We start from the raw sequence: 18,773 nt of genomic DNA on the forward strand, positions 1-18,773 counted from the left end.
AGCCACTCTCACAGAAGGGTGTCACTGAAGCTTATTATCAACATTATTTTTGGTCCTTTCTTTATGCTCCAAAAATCGAATTCCTGCTTTAACAATGCAAGTATGGGTTGTGATGATTCTTCCTTTACTTTGTCTTCCGATGACATCCGGTTGAATTCAATTTCTTGTTTATGTCTTCAGAGTGGCTGTTTACCAGTTGTAGTTTTCTATGAAGTGGAGTAATTTGCTGTTTCACCTGACTGTAATTGTGTGTGAAATGTTTTAAGATGTTTCAATATTACAAATACAAGTATTTTTATGTATTCTATTCTTTGTCTAAAGCCTTAACCCATTATTCTTCACTGATGCCTTGAATTTATTTTCAGTTTCTACTCTGTCTGAAATGTCTTTTTTTTCTTCCACAACTCAAACCTCCACTTTAATTTTCACCAATGTTAGTTTATTATTTGCAATGTATGTAAATAAATGCCCTTTACATCTTGAAAATTTTAGAAGTTTGTTTACACTTTTATGTTTTTAAATTTACACAACTCTATTCTCTGCACTGAATAAAATTTCTTCTGTATTTAAAATACTTGAAATTTTTCTCTCATGAAAGCAATGTATTATTTTATAATATTTAGAATTTCAATCCCAAATACTTGTAAGATTTGTATTCCCCCTTCACTGTAGATGCACCCATACTCTGCTTCCTGCTGCTAACCTATTTCTTCCTATTTGTCATTCTTCCTCTTGCTTTCTTCTCTTTCCCATCACCTTTTTTGATTTTATTTGTTTTTGATTTGGGGTTTTGCCACTGAATAGTATCTCCTCCTGCAGACTCCTCTGATGTTCACAGACCAGATGCAGCAGGATGTCATCATGGTACTCAAGTTCCCATCTAACTCCCCAGTCACCCACGTTGCTGCCAACACTCAGCTGGGCCTGGCTGTACCTGCCATTATCACAGTAACTGCTAGCAGGCTGTTTGCTGTGAACAAGTGGCATAATGTTACCGGTGAGTGTAGAGACATTATTGAAAAACCTAGGTTTGCTAATTTTTGCATGTCCTGTGTGTGTTGAGGTGTTCTGGCATCAGTAATGATTAAATATTTTGTTAACTATTTGAATGTACTAATATTTGGTTGAAATGATGGTATTAGAAAAATCCAGATGATATTTTAATTTTCAGTGAAATATAATAGGAATTATGTTAAAGTAAATGATATTAAATTTTTGGAGCTTTATAATGTTCCTCACTGTGGTAACTGCCAGTAAAATAGGGGACTAGATGAGGTTACCCCTTCAAAAGCAAGAAAATTATTTTATCAGGATCAGTTGATCTCAAATATTTTGAAAACAATCGAAAGAGTGTTTTGAAAAGATATAATGTGTCTTACTTTTGATAGAATAATAGATTCTTCATCATTGTAACATACCAAAATCACAACAGCCAATACATGTCAACTAAAAAGCAGTTGTGAAGAAAAGAGAAAGCAATATAGAACTTTTTTTCCTTTTTACAGAACAGCATGTGCAACATCTAATTTACTTATTTATCTACAATTTTAGGGCTTCATGGAGCTATGCAGGAACAGCCATACCAGCTGCCAGTTGAAATCGATCCTCTGATAGGTCTGTCAGCTTTCCTTTCTGCAATTCATTACATCCTGTGTAGTTGTCTGAAGTGAAGATTACTGTTGTTTTTCACTCATAGTGGTTGAGAATGGAATTTTCTTGATAAACCATTTGCATGCAAATTGGAATGCAATGAGCTGTGGATTCGCTGGTATTTCATCAACTCTCCCTCGTTGGTTTGCCTAATTTGTACAGGGATAGAACCAGTGTCAGTGAAAATTAATATGGATGCTGTAATAATGTGCGATTGAGAATGCGCATGAAGTACTGTCAGGATAATATTGGATCTTTTCATCACACCGACTTGTTGATGAGTGTGAATGAGCTTGGTTATGATAAATTGGTGCCCTCATAATGTGTTGGCTGCATCGCAGAAGAAATTTTCATAATAACAGTCGAGTTCTTTATTGGATTGGCTGGTGAAAAATATTGAACTGATGCCAAGATTTCATCATTAAGAAGATCAGTTCTTGGTTTTATGATCCTGCTGTTCGGAAGTCTAAATTACAGTAGTATAACATTTCCCAAGGTGTACCATATATTTCTCTTCCTGATGTTAGAATTCTAATGCTGTTTCATTTTTTTTACTTCTAGCTAATAACACTGGAATGCACAGAAGGCAAATTACTGACCTCTTGGATCAAAGCATTCAGGTCAATTCCCAGTGCTTCGTGATCACTGCTGATAACCGCTTCATTCTGGTATGTGGCTTCTGGGATAAGAGTTTCCGTGTTTACTCCACCGAAACAGGTAATTGCCATTTTCCTCTACATATTCACTGATTCAGACTTGGGTTAAGGGTAATCACAGGGGTCAGAGTCAGGGTCAGAATTTTTTTTTCTTTTTTGTTGTAATACCATCTGCTCTTTTTCTCTTTAAAGAAAGCCAGTGCTTCTTTTCTAAACTTGAACTAAATCCTTCAACTCAGCTAAAATCCTTAATTTAAAAGCTTATTCAATAAGCCTAAAATCAACAAAATATACTGCACGTAACACTTTAATACATGCCGCTTTAGTCAGCTTATCATTTGAATTCGTTTGCATTTTGCCCTTCCAAGATGATCACCTGGATATGTCAGTACACCAAGTACTCAGCTGCTGTTGTTAAAAATTCAAGTCAACAATTTATCATTGTCAAAATTACTATTCATAAAATTTAACATTATTCTTTGCCCGTGAGATGTTATATTCTTTGCAGAGTACTTGATTAAATATTAGAGTATTTGGTCATAAACTTATAGGGAAAATAATCCTTTAAACAAATGTGCACCAATTTCCTTTCCAAATGCAGCTTATGGCAGGTACATGCTTCAGTACAGATGCTACCAAAGACTATCCAGTAGAGGAGTTCTCCTACAACTCCTCCCCACCCTCTCATTATATTGGGTTGTTGATTCTTGTTAATGGAAATTTAAAAATTATTGTTGATGAGGCACTTTGATGTTGATGTGCCCTTTTTGATTTTTATCCTGTGCTGCAACCTAGTGCTCCCATTAGCTCAGAAAGCCACAAATTGGTTCTTGTCTGCAACAATACTTGAACAGGGATCCTGGTTCCATATGAATTACAGGGAGACTGATTCAGGGCCTAGTCAAGGCTCTGACTCCTACACAAAGTAAATCCTTTCCCTGAATTACTTCTGAATTAAGAAAGTGAACCCCTTCATTCCAACATTAAACACATTTTTTTTTGATACTTTAGTTTTGATCTTAATCCTGGCATGGGCATCATGGACTGATTTTTGTATAGCTGTGCCATAAAACCCTATTTACTTATTGGTTTTTTTTTGCTGTCTGGTACATGATTAAAAAGTGAATAATCATCAGTGACTTTCACTTCTTGGTTTACTCTGTTTGAGGATCATTTAATCTTAGCAGCTGCTCAGCTGTTACTGTAAGATGTTAAAATGAAATCAATGTCATAATGGGGGAAATTGATGCTATCAAGTCTCTTCAGTTTTGTGGGCAATCTTCTTTGTGACTGGTTATAAGGGCAATCCCTTCACATTGAAACATAGAAAAAGAGTAGACCATTTAGTTCTTCAGATTTGTTCCACCATTCAGTGAGGGCTATTACTGCGTCCTGAACCAGTCAATCTCATCTGCAACCTAAATTCATTTACCAGCCTTTTTTCCATTTTTTAAAATATCTTTGGGTAACAAAAATCTACCAATATTAGAATTAAAATAGGATAACTCATTTAACATTAATCACCATAGAATCATATAATCCCTATAGTGTGGAAACAGGCTTTTCGGCCCAACAAGTTCACACTGACCCTCCGAAAAGTAACCCACCCAGATCCATTCCCCTACCCTATTAGTCTACCTTTCCTCCTGACTAATGCACCTAACTTACACATCCTGAGCACTGGACAATTTAGCATGACCAATCCACCTAACCTGTGCATCTTTGGCTTGTGGGAGGAAACCAAGCACCCAGAGGACATCCACACATTCGCGAGGAGAATGTGCAAACTCTGCACAGATAGTTACCCAAGGGTGTAATTGAACCTGGGTCCCTACTGCTGTGAGGCAGCAGTGCAAACCACGAGTGCCCATGCTGACCACTTGCAGGCAAATTCCAACTTCTAGCACCTTTTGTGAGGAGAAGCATTTCACTCCAGAAAGATCTGACTCTCATAGTCTTAGCTTCCCCAATCAATGGAAATAATTTATCCCTATCAGCCCTTTTGTTTCCTTTGATATAATTAAGCAGTTCTGATATCGTAGTTTTGTTTGTGGTATTTTGCTTTGAGCCACTGTTTTGAGTAAAATTGAAAGAAGAAATATTGAGAGGTATCTTTAGAGAAAGAGGGTTCTCAACAGGTAGACAGAGGAAGGCAAACCAACTAAAGGACTGTTTTATTGAACCAGGCTTGAAGAACCACAACCTGCATGCTGTGGAAGTTAAATAAGGGAAGCCTTCAGTCCCTCACAGAACTTCCTCTGCTCAGTTCACCTTTGGAAGAAAACTCCAAGTATTCAACTATAGAAGCCATTGTGGCCACTAAAATCTGACATCAGGTTTTCAAACATTTCATTTTAAAAAGCGAAATCTTCATGCAAGCCAAACATTCAGAGTTAACAGAGACTGGTCCTACTTTCATTTTTATAAGTATCTTTTATCTATATCAATATTTAATCTAACTGTACCACTTTTTTTTACTCTATAACTTTCAGAAATAGTTGCATAATAATCAAACCTTTATCTTATGTAAGACTACAAGTCAGGTTAGGCACCAGCTTTTTAGAGAATATATAAAACTCTGGTTTCAGTTTTCTTAAGTGATACGTTTTTTTGACTACAGTTTACAAATACTGGTTGCTTATAGGGTTATGACCAGACTCAGGCACAGTTATAAATCATTACAGTACTAGATTGAATACCCAACACTGAGCTCCCAGGTGGAGAGAGATGAACTGGCTCCCCTTCTTTCTTCATTTACCCCATTGGTTGGTTGCAACAAGGCTAATTTGAAAAGTCCCTCTTTCCATGTATATACTGTTACTTTTTCCAGATCAACATTTGTTCATATTTTAAAAGGATCCAATTTAACCAGACTTTCTTGAATTAACAAAAAGAGTGATTTTATGAATTATTATTAAACATTATAAAAATTGGCAGAACACATTGCAATATGAGAAATAAGAAGTGAGTCCGAAAAACTAAAAGTAAAAAAAAGGTTAAACCTATCAGACTCTGAAGCGCTCATGAAGTGTAGATAGTTAAACATTGCAACTATTGCATTGGAAGTTACAGGTAGCATTGACTTTGGTAGTGAACAGTCGATATTTTTAATCTTCTGGGATTTAGATATTTTGGGTGAGATAGAGAAGGGCGCAAAAGAGATAGGAGAGTTGTGTTTCTGATGAGGGAAAATATCACAGCAGTACTGAGGGCGGATACCTTGGAGGGCTCATCCAGCCAGGTCATATGGGTCGAGCTCAGGTGTAGGAAGGGTCACTTTGATCAGATTGTACTGCAGGCCTCTCAACAGCCAGCAGGTGATAGAGAAACAGATACATGGGCAGATTATGGAAGAATGTAAAAACAATAGAATTGTTGTGGTGGATGATTTTAAGTTCCCCTATACTGACTAAGACTATGTGCCAAAAGCTTGGATGGGCAGGATGTTTGTTACATGCATTCAGGAGGTTTTCTTAAAGCAATATGTAATAGTCCAATGAGGGAAGGGGCCATACTATACTGGTATTGAGGAATGAGCCCGTCAGGTTGGGTTGGTACCTGGGACTTCGATGTTGTGGCCATTTCGGAGACATGGTTAGAGCAGGGACAGGAATGGTTGTTGCAGGTTCCAGGATTTAGATGTTTCAGTAAGAACAGAGAAGATGGTAAAAGAGGGGGAGGTGTGGCATTGTTGGTCAAGGACAGTATTACAGTTGCAGAAAGGATGTTTGGGGACTCGTCAACTGAGGTAGTATGGGCTGAAGTTAGAAACAGGAAAGGAGAGGTCACCCTGTTGGGAGTTTTCTATAGGCCTCCAAATAGTTCCAGAGGTGTAGAGGAAAGGATAGCAAAGATGATTCTCGATAGGAGTGAGAGAGACAGGGTAGTTGTCATGGGGGACTTCAACTTTCCAAATATTGACTGGGAATACTATAGTACGAGTACTATAGATGGGTCAGTTTTTGTCCAGTGTGTGCAGGAGAACTTCCTGACACAGTATGTAGACAGGCCTACAAGGGGTGAAGCCACATTAGATTTGGTACTGGGTAATGAGCCCGGCCAGGTGTTAGACTTGGAAGTAGGTGAGCATTTTAATGATAGCGATCACAATTCTGTTATGTTTACTTTAGTGATAGAAAGGGATAGGAGTAGACCACTGGGTAAGGGTTACAGCTGGGGGAAAGGCAATTATGATGCGATTAGGCAAGATTTAGGAAGCATAGGAGGGGAAAGGAAACTGCAGGGGATAGGCACATTCGAAATGTGGAGCTTATTCAAGGAAAAGCTCCTGTGTGTCCTAGATAAGTATGTACCTGTCAGGTAGGGCGGAAGCTGTAGAGCACGGGAGCCATGGTTTATGAAGGAATTGGAATCTCTGGTCAAGAGGAAGAAGGCGGCTTATGTTAGAATGAGATGTGAAGGCTCAGTTAGGATGCTTGAGGGTTACAAGGTAGCCAGGAAAGACCTGAAGAGAGAGCTCAGAACAGCCAGGAGGAGACATGAGAAGTTGTTGGCGGATAGGATCAGGGTAAACCCTAAGGCTTTCTATAGGTATTTAAGGAATAAAAGAATGACAAAAGTAAGATTAGGGCTAGTCAACAAAATAGTAGTAGGAAGTTGTGTGTGGAGTCAGAGGAGATAGGGGAAGCACTAAATGAATATTTTTTGACAGTATTCACCCTAGAGAACGACAATGTTGTCAAGGAGAATACTGAGATACAAGCTACTAGACCAGGTGGGATTGAGGTATTAGAAATCCTGCAGAGTGTGAAAATAGGTAAGTCCCTGGGCCGGATGGGATTTATCCTCTGATCCTCTGGGAATCCAGGGAGGAGATTGCCGAGCCTTTGGCATTGATCTTTAAATCGTCATTGTCTACAGGAATAGTGCCAGAAGACTGGAGGTGATTCATGTTTCAGTAGGGAAGCATTTCAGAAACAGTGACCATAATTCTGTAAGTTTAAAGTTATCTATTGATATAGATAAGAGCAGTCCTTGGGTGAAAATACTAAACTGGGGGGAGGGCTAACTACAAACTATTAGGCAGGAACTGGGAAATGTAGATTGAGGTAGCTGTTTGAGGGTAAATCCACATCTGTCATGTGAGAATCTTTTAAAGGCCAGGTGATTAGAGCTCAAGACCAGTATGTCCCTGTGAAAATGAAGGATGAAAATGGCAAGATTTAGGAACCTTGGATGACAGGAGAAACTGTGAGCTTAGTCAAAAAGAAAAATAAGCCATATATAAGGTTTAGGAAACTGAAGACAGGCAGAGGCCTTGAAGAATCTAAAGAAAGCAGCAACGAATTTAGACAGTGAGTTAGGAGGACTAAAATGGACCATGAAAACCCATGGCAAACCGGAAAATCCACATTGTTTTATACGTATATGAAGTGTTAGGGAAATGGTAGGTTACTCGAGGACAAAGAAGGGAATTTATGCGTGGAACTTCAGGAAGTTGGGGAGGTCCTTAACAAATACTTTGCATTGGTATTCACAAAGGAGAAGGACATGGTGGATGGTGAGTCTAGTGAGGTGTATGTTGATATTCTAGTGCTGGTGTTTTGAAAAGCTTTAAGGTAGACAAGTCCCTAGGACCTGATGGGAACTATTGCAAAATACTGAGGGAGGTGAGGGGGAAAGGTGCTTGTACAAAATCTTTGTATCCTCTGTAGTCACAGGAAAGGTCCCAGAGGACTGGAAAATAACCAACATTGTTTCTTTGTTTAAGAAGGGCAACAAGGACAACCCAGGAATTTACAGGCTAGTGAGCCTTACATTAAAGGTAGGGAAATGATTCGAGAAGATTGTTAGGGACAGGCTTTACTTACATTTGGAAAAATATGGACTTAATAGTGATAGGCAGCATGGTTTTTTTTGTGGGGAGGTTATGTCTCAACAACTTGATTGCGTTTTTTGAGGAAGTGACAAAGATGATTGATGAAGGCAGGATGATGGAAATTGTCTTCATGGACTTTAGCAAGGCCTTTGACAAAGTCCTTTGTGGCAGTATAATATAGAAGGTGAAATCACAAGGTGAACTGGCAAGATCGATACTGAGCTGGGTTGGTCATAGAAGACAGAGAGTTGCAGTGGAAAATTGCTTTTCTGACTGGAGATCTGTGACCGGTGGTGTTCCACAGAGATCAGTGCAGGGGCACCTGTTATTTATAAATGATTTGGAGGAGAATGTAGGTGGTCTAATTAGGAAATTTGCAAATGACACAAAGATTGGTTAAGCTGTGATAGTGAAGAGGATTGCCAGAGGAAACAGCAAGATATGGACAAGCTGGAGACTTCGGTGGAGAAATGACATTAAGAATTTAATCTGGACCATGTGAGGTAATGCATTTTAAAAGATCAAATGAAGCAGTGAAGTATACAGTAAATATCAGAGCCCTCAGAAGCATTAATATACAGAGGGATCTGGGCATACAGATCCCTGAAATTGGCAACACAAGTGGATAAGGTGATCAAGAAGACATATGACATTCTTGCCTTCATCAGTCAGGACATAGGGTATAAATATTGGCAAGTCATATTGCAGCTCCATAGAACTTTAGTCAGGAAACATTTGGAATATTGTGTTCCGTTCTGGTTGGCACACCGCCAGAACTTTGGAGAGGGTACAGGAAAGGTTTGCCAAGATGTTGCCTGGTTTAAAGGGTATTAGCTATGAGGGAAGATTAAACAAACTTGGTTTGGTTTCACTTGAATGTTGGAGGCTGAGGGGTGACCTAATATGAATTTACGAAATTATGAGAGGCACAGATTAAATGGATAATTAGAGTATTTTTTTTCCCCCAAGGTAGAAATTGTCAATCATGAGGGCAAGTAAGTTTAAGGTAAAAGGGGAAAGTTTAAAGGAGAAGTGAGAGGCAAGTTTTTTTACACAGAGGGCAGTAAGTGCCTGGAATATGCTGCTAGAGGAGATAGTAGAAGCAGATACATTTAAGAGGCATCTTGATAGATGTATGAACATGCAGACAGTAAATGGATATGGACCACTTAGAGGCAAAGGGTTTTTAGTTTAAAAAGGTGCAGGCTTGGTCAGCTGAAGGGTCTGCTTCTCTGCTGTGCTGTTCTTTGTTCAAGTAAGCTTGTAAGTTTCACCTACAAGCTAAACTGTGTACTGTATATGTTTAAACAGCAGTCAACAAGTTGCAGCTGAGATCCTTTTGATTATGGTCGGCTAAATTTGAGGAATTGCCATGTGATATTTTTGAAGCGCTGGTGCCTAAAGTCAGGGAGAACAGAGGAATTCTTCTTTCCGGTATGGAGGGTATGGTGGCAGTGGGGCTTTTGCTCGAAACATCAATTTTGCTGCTCCCTTGGATGCTGCCTGAACTGCTGTGCTCTTCCAGCACCACTAATCCAAAATCTGGTTTCCAGCATCTTCAGTCATTGTTTTTACCCGGTATGGTGGCAGTATATTGTGCTCTATAACATGCAGGAAATGGAACAGAGTGGGGAAGCTCAGCAAAGTGAACAAGGGCTCTGCACAAAAGGGCCTACCCTCAAGGGCTCTTCAAGAGTTCTTATTACACACACACCTTGACCAGGAGCAATACATGAGGTGTCTTACCTTCAGCAAAGCGATTGTAGGCAAAGTGCAGTTGTCCTGTGCCAGTTGGCATATGCACCATATTCAGTTTTGTAGAGGAAGCAGAGGACAGTTGTTTCAATGGACTGGTCTGTACATGACTGATGACCACCTCTGCCCTGCCATTCTGCCATAACTGCAGTGAGAGCCATGGAACAATTCAGAACAGGTCGTTGACCTGTTGAAACAATTGTCCTGCTGCCTGGATCAATCAGTAGGAAATATTGCATTATATGCTAGAGTCAGTCTCATAGTTTGTGATGGTCAGCGAAGTCTTTCATAGTCAGGCCATCATGAAAACACAGCCATTGCCTCCAGGGATATGGAAGCTAACTAAAGAGGAGAAACAGAAGGAGACATCCTTGACCCTTTTCAACTTGACAGGCTGTGATTGCACTTTGCCACACCAACATGGACATCTGTCACCCATTGTCACATTCATCTGAGACATGTTATCACAATTTTAATTCAGACCCTATTCAACAATAACGCTTATAAAACCTTTCCAAAATATCTTTAGCTAAAATGCATTTTTACAGGAAGAAATGAATTGTCTATCCTTATGCTTTCCCTACATCCCTTACTTTTGAGAACGCCTTGCTCCCTATGTTTCTGGTGAAATGATATTCCAGCGCCTGCAAGCGTGACTCTGGGGCTGCTGACTTTCACTGAAAATGACTTTGCAAGGTGTCACAGGCAATTCTAAAGCTTGAGGGCTCGGCTTCGGATTGCATCACCTTGACTACCTGCCACTTTAGGCACAAGTATCCATAGTCTGAGTCTGTATGGCAGTTGGGATGAATCTAATCTCTTTTTGAGCTTTAAAAGCAACACTGGTATGTAGAGTAGCTTCCACATGAGTTGCAGCATAAGCTGGCACAGGTTTGCTAGAGGCTGTATCGGGTCTGGCTCTACTAATGCAGCTACAGAGTTTGCATTTTTTTTATCATTCGTAGGACATGCAAGTTACTAGTAAGGCCATGGGATGTGTGTATCGCTAGCGAGGCCAACATTCGTTTCATATTCCTTAATGTCCTTGACAGGGTGGTGAGGTGAACTGCTACAGCCCAGCTGTTGGGAAGAGAATCCAAGTTCTTGACGTAGAAGGAACAGTGAAATAATTCTAGATGAGGATGATGTGTAATGTGGAGACTTTGCAGGTGATTAGGGACAAAAGTTTCTGACATTGCAACAAAGAAGAAGCAGGTGAGGATGGCGTGTCACTTGTTGGGAATTTGCATTTGGTCATGGTGATCACAGGTGCCTGCTATCTTTGTCCTTCAAGGTGGTAAAGGGTTGTGGCTTTGGAATGTTGTTCTAAAAAGCTTGTAGAGTTTGGTGAGTTACTGCAGTACATTTTGTGAATGTTACAAACTGCTGCCAATTGTGTTTTAGTGGTAAAACTTATGAACGTTGAAAGTGGTCGTTATATTGCTGATTTGTACCAAATGACATCAAGTTTCTTGTGTGTTGTTGGAGCTGTGTTTCTCCAGGTATGGGAAGTATTTCATCATATTCCTGATTGGTGCCTTGCAGAAGATGAAGAAGGAGGAGAAAGTGAGGACTGCAGATGCTGGAGATCAAAGTCGAGAATGTAGTGCTGAAAAAGCGCAGCAGGTCAGGCAGCATCCGAGGAGCAGGAGAATAGACGTTTCGGGCATTCATTTTGAAGGGCTTACTTGTCACAGAATTCCCTGCCTCTGACCTGCTCTTATGGCCAAATCAAGGATAAATTGTTTCATTCTCTCTTGTTGGAGATAATCTTGACTGATATCTGCTTATGTGAATGGTACTACTTACTTGGGCCACTTACAGCCCAAGCTTGAATGTTGTCTTGATCTTGCTGCCTGCAGTGTTGGGCTGCTTATTTGACTGTGACATAGCAGTAAGGTTGCTGGAATAGTCATCTGGAGGGCCAGAATAATGCTGTGAAGATGGAAGTTCAAATCCCACTATCGCAGCTCATAGATTTTAAATTCCATTAAAAGTCTGAACTTAAAAAGGTAGCCTCAAGAATGGTGATCAGAAACTACCAGATGTATACTTGAGGAACTCTTGCAGTAATGAACTGGAGTGGGATGATTGGCTTCCAATAACCAAAGCTGCTTTCCTTTTGTGCTAGGTGTCACTTAGCCACTGAGGGATTGTCCCTGACCTCCATTGATTTAGGTTTTATGGTTATGTGCTGCCTTAATGTCAAGGGAACTCACTATCACTTTGGAATTCAGCTCTTGAGTCCATATTTAGAACAAAGCTAGTACAAGGGGCAGTCTGATCTTGACAGAATCAAAACTGAGCAACGGTGAGCTGTTGTCACATGAGAGCACTGTTCATGGTTCCTTCCTGATTACTATTGATTGTGTGTCGCTAACTGGGTGACAATTGGCTAGTTTGGTTTGGTCTTGTTTTTGTGACAAGGCATGCAACACAATTTCTACATTATTGAATAAATGGCAATGTGGCTGTGCTGGAAGTCTTTAGCTTAGGACAAAGCTTGTTCAGAATCACATGTCCACAGTATTACAGACTGGATATTGTTGGAGCCCACAACCTTTTCTGTGATTAGTTTCAGCTGTTTCTCATTTTGTTTTCTCAAATGAAAACAAAGAAACTACAGGTGCTGTTAATCATGTGTGTCAGTAAACAGTTCAGAATAGAAAAGGAACGATTGTTAATATTTTCACTATGGTCTTTTATAAAATAAAGCTTTCAAAATTTAATCTTAAATTTGTTTCAAAGTCTTTTGGAAAAGGCAGAGAATCTTTCAAATATGAACAGAATGGGAGGCGGTGCAGTGTGCTTAGATGCATGCTGAGAAATTCTATAAGGTGCACATTTTCAGAATGCACAGATGTGCTTAATAACTCTGCAGCATTTCTGTGAACAATACCCAGTCAAAACTCAAGCTTTTGAGACTTAGGTTGAAGCCTTGATGTAAAACCTTAGAGGAAGGTATTTAAAGAAAGATAAACTGAATCATGTAATTGTGAAGCATTGCTTTTAAAATATTTTGTTTAAGACTTTAAGGTGAATGTACAGAATATACAGTTATTGAAGAGGTGGGAGACTTTTTTCAAATGAAAACATTTACATAAAACAGGCCATTAATTGCTGGATTCTCCAGACTAGTTGTGATTATTTTTAAAAACCTTTAGAATTTTTCTGTGGTAGTCATGTTCCTTAGTTTTGATTTGTGAATTCCTTACCTTGTCAATTCTGGTATTTAATGTTGAGTCAATTCACAAAGTATAGTTGGCAAATGGCAAAAGTTTGATTTTTAAAAATTAGAGGAACATAAATTAAGATAGCTGTACTTTTAAAATGTACACAGAATGCAAGATTTTAATGTGTTACTAGAATATCTCCTGTGTTGTCACTTTGTGATTCGAAGGTCTTAAGGGCAGAAGCAAATTGACAAAATCACTGATAATGTACAAAAGGGCAATATTTCAGACGCTGAGCATGTGCAATCTTCTGATATGCACTACTAGCAATGCTGGCTTCAGGTCTTCTGAGTCCAGAGGTTTTTGAGAAGAATCTTCAGATCTAGGATAATTGACAGGGTTAGCGATATTTGAAAACATTGGAGAAGAAAATACTGGTAATGTGGGATTAAATCTAGTTAACTGGGATCATCAGGAAAGGGATTTTGGAATCAAATCTTAAAATTTGAGGTTGTCAAGATCAGGAAACATTGGGAGAGATCCTAAAACAGGCAGCTGCCATATAATTTGAGAACAGAAGGTAGGGACTGTAATCTGAAAATGCAAAGATAACCTACAGCAGTTTACTGGAGTCTACTGGGATGAAGAAGTCACACCACTTAGGCTCAACTTTTACACGATTGAAATAACTTGCAAACAGACATCGTCTGGGAACAGCTATTTTTGGAGGATTGTTGGGATGGTCCAGCAGCCTTAGGAGGGACGTAAACCCAAGAGAATTAAATCTGAATAGCAAATTATGTTTTTTTTCATACAGCAGGTCCAGACCCTCCACTACATTTCTAACCTCCTTCCACTCCGATCGCTCTTCTCTATGAGAAATTCTTATGATTTTCCTCAAAGTCAACTGATTCCCATCTTTATAATCCTGACTGAAAACACTTAAGGATATCTGCTTCAAAATTGAAAGGGCTAGCAGTGTGTTATTTCTTGGAATGCATGTGCCAGGGGAATCCTAGCCTGTGAAATGGGTAGGTTTTTAACTAATTAAACAAACAAAAGTTAGATTTGGAAAATCATGTACTGATCATGTCTTCTTACTTTCTGTATCTTTCATTGTGGACTAAAATGGAAAAAGAAGTGATTTAAAAAGCAAGGGTTGTTGAGGGATTGCCCCTTTCTGAAGACAGATACTCTGATGCTCATTGTAATTGTTGTTTACATAGCTGCTGGTTCAAGTAGTAGTGAAAGGTCTACAGATGTGCTGGAGCTGAGGGGTTGTGTACAAATGGAAGTGCAGCTGGTCAATTAATGTATGAACTAGTGACCAATTATCAATGACAAAGGCTTCTGTTTGCCATCAATGATGTGATTGCCTTGCAGGATCACCTCGTGAGACCAATAAACGTAGGAGCAGAAGTACGCCATTCAGCCCACTGATTCCCCTCAGCCATTTGATGAGATCATGGCTGATCTGAATATCATGTTCCTGCCTTTGCCCCATAAATCTTAATTCCTTTACTGATTAAAAATCTGTCCTCGACAGCAATCTCATGGGTCAAGGATGACTTGTTCCACTGGGGTGAATAGGTTTTATCATGACTGTATAATCTAATCCGGGAGATGCAAACTCTGTTGTAGGTGGGGAAACTGGTGTTTGAAGAGGTGGGTGTGGAACTCTCTGGATTCTGGATGCTCTTTCCTTTGCTTGTGCTTGGCCTCCACGTGCTCAACTTGATGACTCTTGAAGTAGTTGGCGCCTTCACAGATGTTTTTTCTCCAATTTTTATATGCTCGGGCAAATGATTCCCAAGTAAGTTGCATTTGTTTTGGGAGGCTTTCAGGGTGTCCTTGTAGTATTTCTGCTGCCCTGCTAGTGATCACTTACCATTGGAGAGCTCGGAGTAGAGCACTTGTTTAGGGCCACCGACAATGTGGCCCACCCATCACAGCTGGAGCGGTGCCTCAATACTGTGAATATTGACTTGAAAGAGGATGCTTATGTTGATAAGTGGATTTGCAGGATTTTGTGAAGACAGCACTGATGAGAAGTCTCCGGTGATTAAAGTGTCTGCTGTTCACTGTCTGTGTTTCTGATGCATTAAGGAGGGTGTACTCCGTAGACCATGAGCTTGATGCTGGGTTTAAGGTGTTGAGCTTCAAACATTTTGTTCCTAAGGCATCCAAGAGCTGTGCTGCCATTTTGGAGTTGATGTGAGATTTCATTGTCAATGCCTGCTTGAACTAAGAAGAGGCTCCTGAGATATGGAAAATGATCCACATTGTCATGGATCTTGATGGTTGGTGCTGTATTGTGTGGCAGGAACGGGCTAGTAGAGAACCTGTGTTTTCTGGATGTTTAGTCTGAAGCCCATTCTGTCTATTTTGGCCTTGAATATACAGAGGAACCTCGATTATCTGGCAGTCGATTATCTATATATCAGATCATCCAGCAAAATTGCAAGCTCCTGATGCTTGGCTAAACTATGATCTCCGGCATTTGATTATCCAGAATTCAATTAACTGAATGAAATACTTCCTCCTTGTGTCCTTCGGATAACCAAGGTTCCTCTGTACAAAATGACCGAGCTTTGACAGCCTTCTGCGGTAAAGAATTCCACAGGTTCACTACCTTCTGAGAAAATATGTTTCTTCTCATGTCCATCTTAAATGTGTGCACATTTATTCTGCGCTTATACTCACTGGGCTTAGATTCCTTCCACATCTATCCCGGTAAGTACCCTTAGAACCCTGTATGTTTCAATAAGGTTGCCTCTCGTACTTCTAAATTCCAACGAACACAGTCCCAACCAACTTAACCACTTCTCATAAAACAGTCCCTCGATAGCCATTATCAGCTTAGTGAACCTTTGCTGGACTACCTCCGTAGTATTCCAGCTGTGGTCTGACTAGTGCCTTGCATAGTACCTAGTACCTTGTTTTTAGGAAAACCTCCTGACTCATTTACTTCCCCTTCAGTTGCTGTCAGCTGTTACTTTATTTAATAATTCAGCGATATTTATAGTGGTGAGCCAGTCACCCTGTGTCTCCTGCAAAAAAAAACTGAAAGCATTCAGACAAAAAAGATTGAGAAGTATCATTCTGATCAACACAAGAATCATCTGAGCAAATATTATGAATAGAGACTGCTTTCTCCCTGGTCTTAACACTTATTGTGTTTCCTGTCTGTAAGTGTAAGGGGAGTTTATAAGAGGGTTAGAGCTTTAATTGTAGAGTTATATACTGATGATTTTTAATTGTTTATCTGTAGCTAAAGTATTTACTTCTATCAAGTAGTCATTCTTGTTAAGAACAGAAATCTGGTTCGTGTTTTCTGTCAACTTCGTTCAGGTAAATTGGAGAATTCTGTGTACTTGTTAAAATCTTTAATTTTTGTGGTGACTCAGAGAATAGGCACCCTTGATTTTCTGTATTAGTGCCCCAGTGAAGTGAAACAATTGTCAAAAGTTCAATGAAGTGCAGTTTCCAAGATTTTATGTTCATGAAGTTCAAAAGTAGTTGAGAAGAGTTTTTTTTAAGCTGGACTTTTAATGGATATAAAGAACAAGTGGCTAAACAATTTTTGATAACAAAAAACTCTACTTTCTTTTCTGTTAACAAAGATCCTAAGGTTGACTTAGCCAGTCTTAATAATTCACGATAGAATGTAGTCTATGTGTATACTTGACTGAGAAATAGAAACATCAGAAAATATTAATGTTTCTCTTCTAATTTTGCTTATAGGAAGTTAACACTGAGTTCGACACTGGGTCATGCGGGTTCCAACCTTGTATGGGTGCAAACCTAGGAACTATTGAGATAGACAGGTCAAAGAAAGTACAGAAGTTGTGCAAAGAGGACAGATCTTACAAGCTTGGCATTTGACAAAAAGCAGACTTTGGCAAAACACAGTCACCAAAATTGGTCAATTTTATGGGTAACTTGGAATTTAGTGACTTATTTCAGTTGTAGTTTTTGTCATTGTTATTAATAACAGCTTTAAGTGTGTCCGTGAGCTGGCTATCTACAGGAAATGGCATATCTGTTCTAAAAATTGAGAAACTAGGTAATTTACTCAGTTTTGGGCAACTCATTAGTTCATGAATGGGAACTGATCGGATTTCTGTTGATTGATTTGTATTAATTCTTACTAAATTTGGTTAGCTGGACATTGAACTGAAATTTATCTATAAATCGATTACTTGAATTGCATCCAGGGTTGGCAGTGTGAATTATGGAATTGTAGCATATTTAAACACCTTCAAACATGCCACAGATGTGCACCAAAATAGCTCTTTTGTTATGAAATATGATAATGAAGAGATTGATATAGATGCAATTAATACTTTGTTAGTTTGGGATTTGCATGTATACACTGTGGATACATCCAACCATAATTCCTATCAATAGACAGATGTCTTTGTAGAGATCCTTAAGTCAATATGTTCATGTTTAATCAGTATACGTTTTATCAAAACAAAAAGGAAACTGAAATAAGAATTATTCATAATAATTTGGAAAATGGTATTTAAGGCAAAATGGAAAGAAAACCTATTTAATTTTTGGCCTTTTCATGTGATTTCCATTATCTAAATAATCTATTTTCAACCACTTACTTGAATATTTCTCAAGGATGATTCCCTAATGGTTTCTGGATGAACAGCTGCGCTACACCATTTCAACTCTTGGCCAATACTTTGTTAGCTCTTTTCAGTAAAAAGAAATAGCCTGCTGGGTCTACCCAGACAAGTGAGGAGGGATAAAAAATATCCTTACCTAGTCTCAACTTTGCCAATTCCTCCTTCCCCAGCCACTATATTCTGTCACATTATTTTCACTCATGGATATACTGACTTACTATTTCCAAAGAGATTCTTCTCCTAATGTACAAATCACCATCCTGCATACTTTGATTCTTTGACACTGATTTCCTGTAAATTACTTTCCTTTCAATTCAGCCTGACCTACTGTTTGAGAAGAATGATTAGCTTAGCTTGTTGGATGGCTGGTTTGCAATGCAGAGTGATGCCAATAGCATGAGTTCAGTTCTTGTCCTTGTTCAGGTCACTATGAACTCCCACCTTCTCAACCTAACTACTTGCCTGAGATGTGGTGACCTTCAGGTTATACTCACCTCTGGTTATCTCTTTGTAATGAAAGTGTGACCTGTGCTCCTCTCTGATTATGGCAACTTTCACTTTTATTCTTTGCGACTCTCTCCTTAGGCACCTTTCTTTTTTTTCTATTGTTCTTTTCATCAAAACCTTTGGCCAAGCTTTCAGCTATTAACACACTCACCTCACTCTAGCACTCTTCTGTGAGGCATGGGAGGTTTTTTCTGCAGTAATGAATAATATTGACATCCTTGTTCAAATCAACCAAGGTCTCTTATGTGACTTTTTTTTGACTGGTATTAACTCCTGGAAGACTCATTTGCTGAAACATTGGACAATTGGATTGCCCCAATACTCTTAAAAGGCAACAATGTGTCATTTAGCTGAAGTACCAGTTGGTTACAAGCTGCTACATAATCTAGTGCCTGGGGAAGAAAAAAAATGATAGCATTAGAGGGAAGACTCTTAGAGAGGAGATAGCATTTGTTGAAGCTTCTACTGAGTCATCATTGTGTTAATAACACACCCCTTAGTAAAAGGAGATGTTATCAGTGGGATGTGTTTTGAAGATGCACAATGAGAAGAA

At 39.2% G+C, this 18,773-nt stretch overlaps 1 protein-coding gene across 3 annotated transcripts in view; it reads left to right on the forward strand.

Annotated features, from left to right (window-relative positions):
• Window positions 1-18,773, forward strand: part of lrba (LPS-responsive vesicle trafficking, beach and anchor containing) — an 894,965-nt gene that overhangs the window by 817,559 nt on the left and 58,633 nt on the right. For all 3 annotated transcript variants that reach the window (XM_072561970.1, XM_072562677.1, XM_072563520.1), the window contains 3 exons: window positions 820-997; window positions 1,552-1,614; window positions 2,212-2,367. In XM_072561970.1, the coding sequence (XP_072418071.1) occupies window positions 820-997; window positions 1,552-1,614; window positions 2,212-2,367 (397 nt within the window). The remainder of the gene's footprint in view (window positions 1-819; window positions 998-1,551; window positions 1,615-2,211; window positions 2,368-18,773) is intronic.

Source organism: Chiloscyllium punctatum, chromosome 1 (assembly GCF_047496795.1).
Source record: "Chiloscyllium punctatum isolate Juve2018m chromosome 1, sChiPun1.3, whole genome shotgun sequence".
Lineage (NCBI taxonomy): Eukaryota > Metazoa > Chordata > Chondrichthyes > Orectolobiformes > Hemiscylliidae > Chiloscyllium > Chiloscyllium punctatum.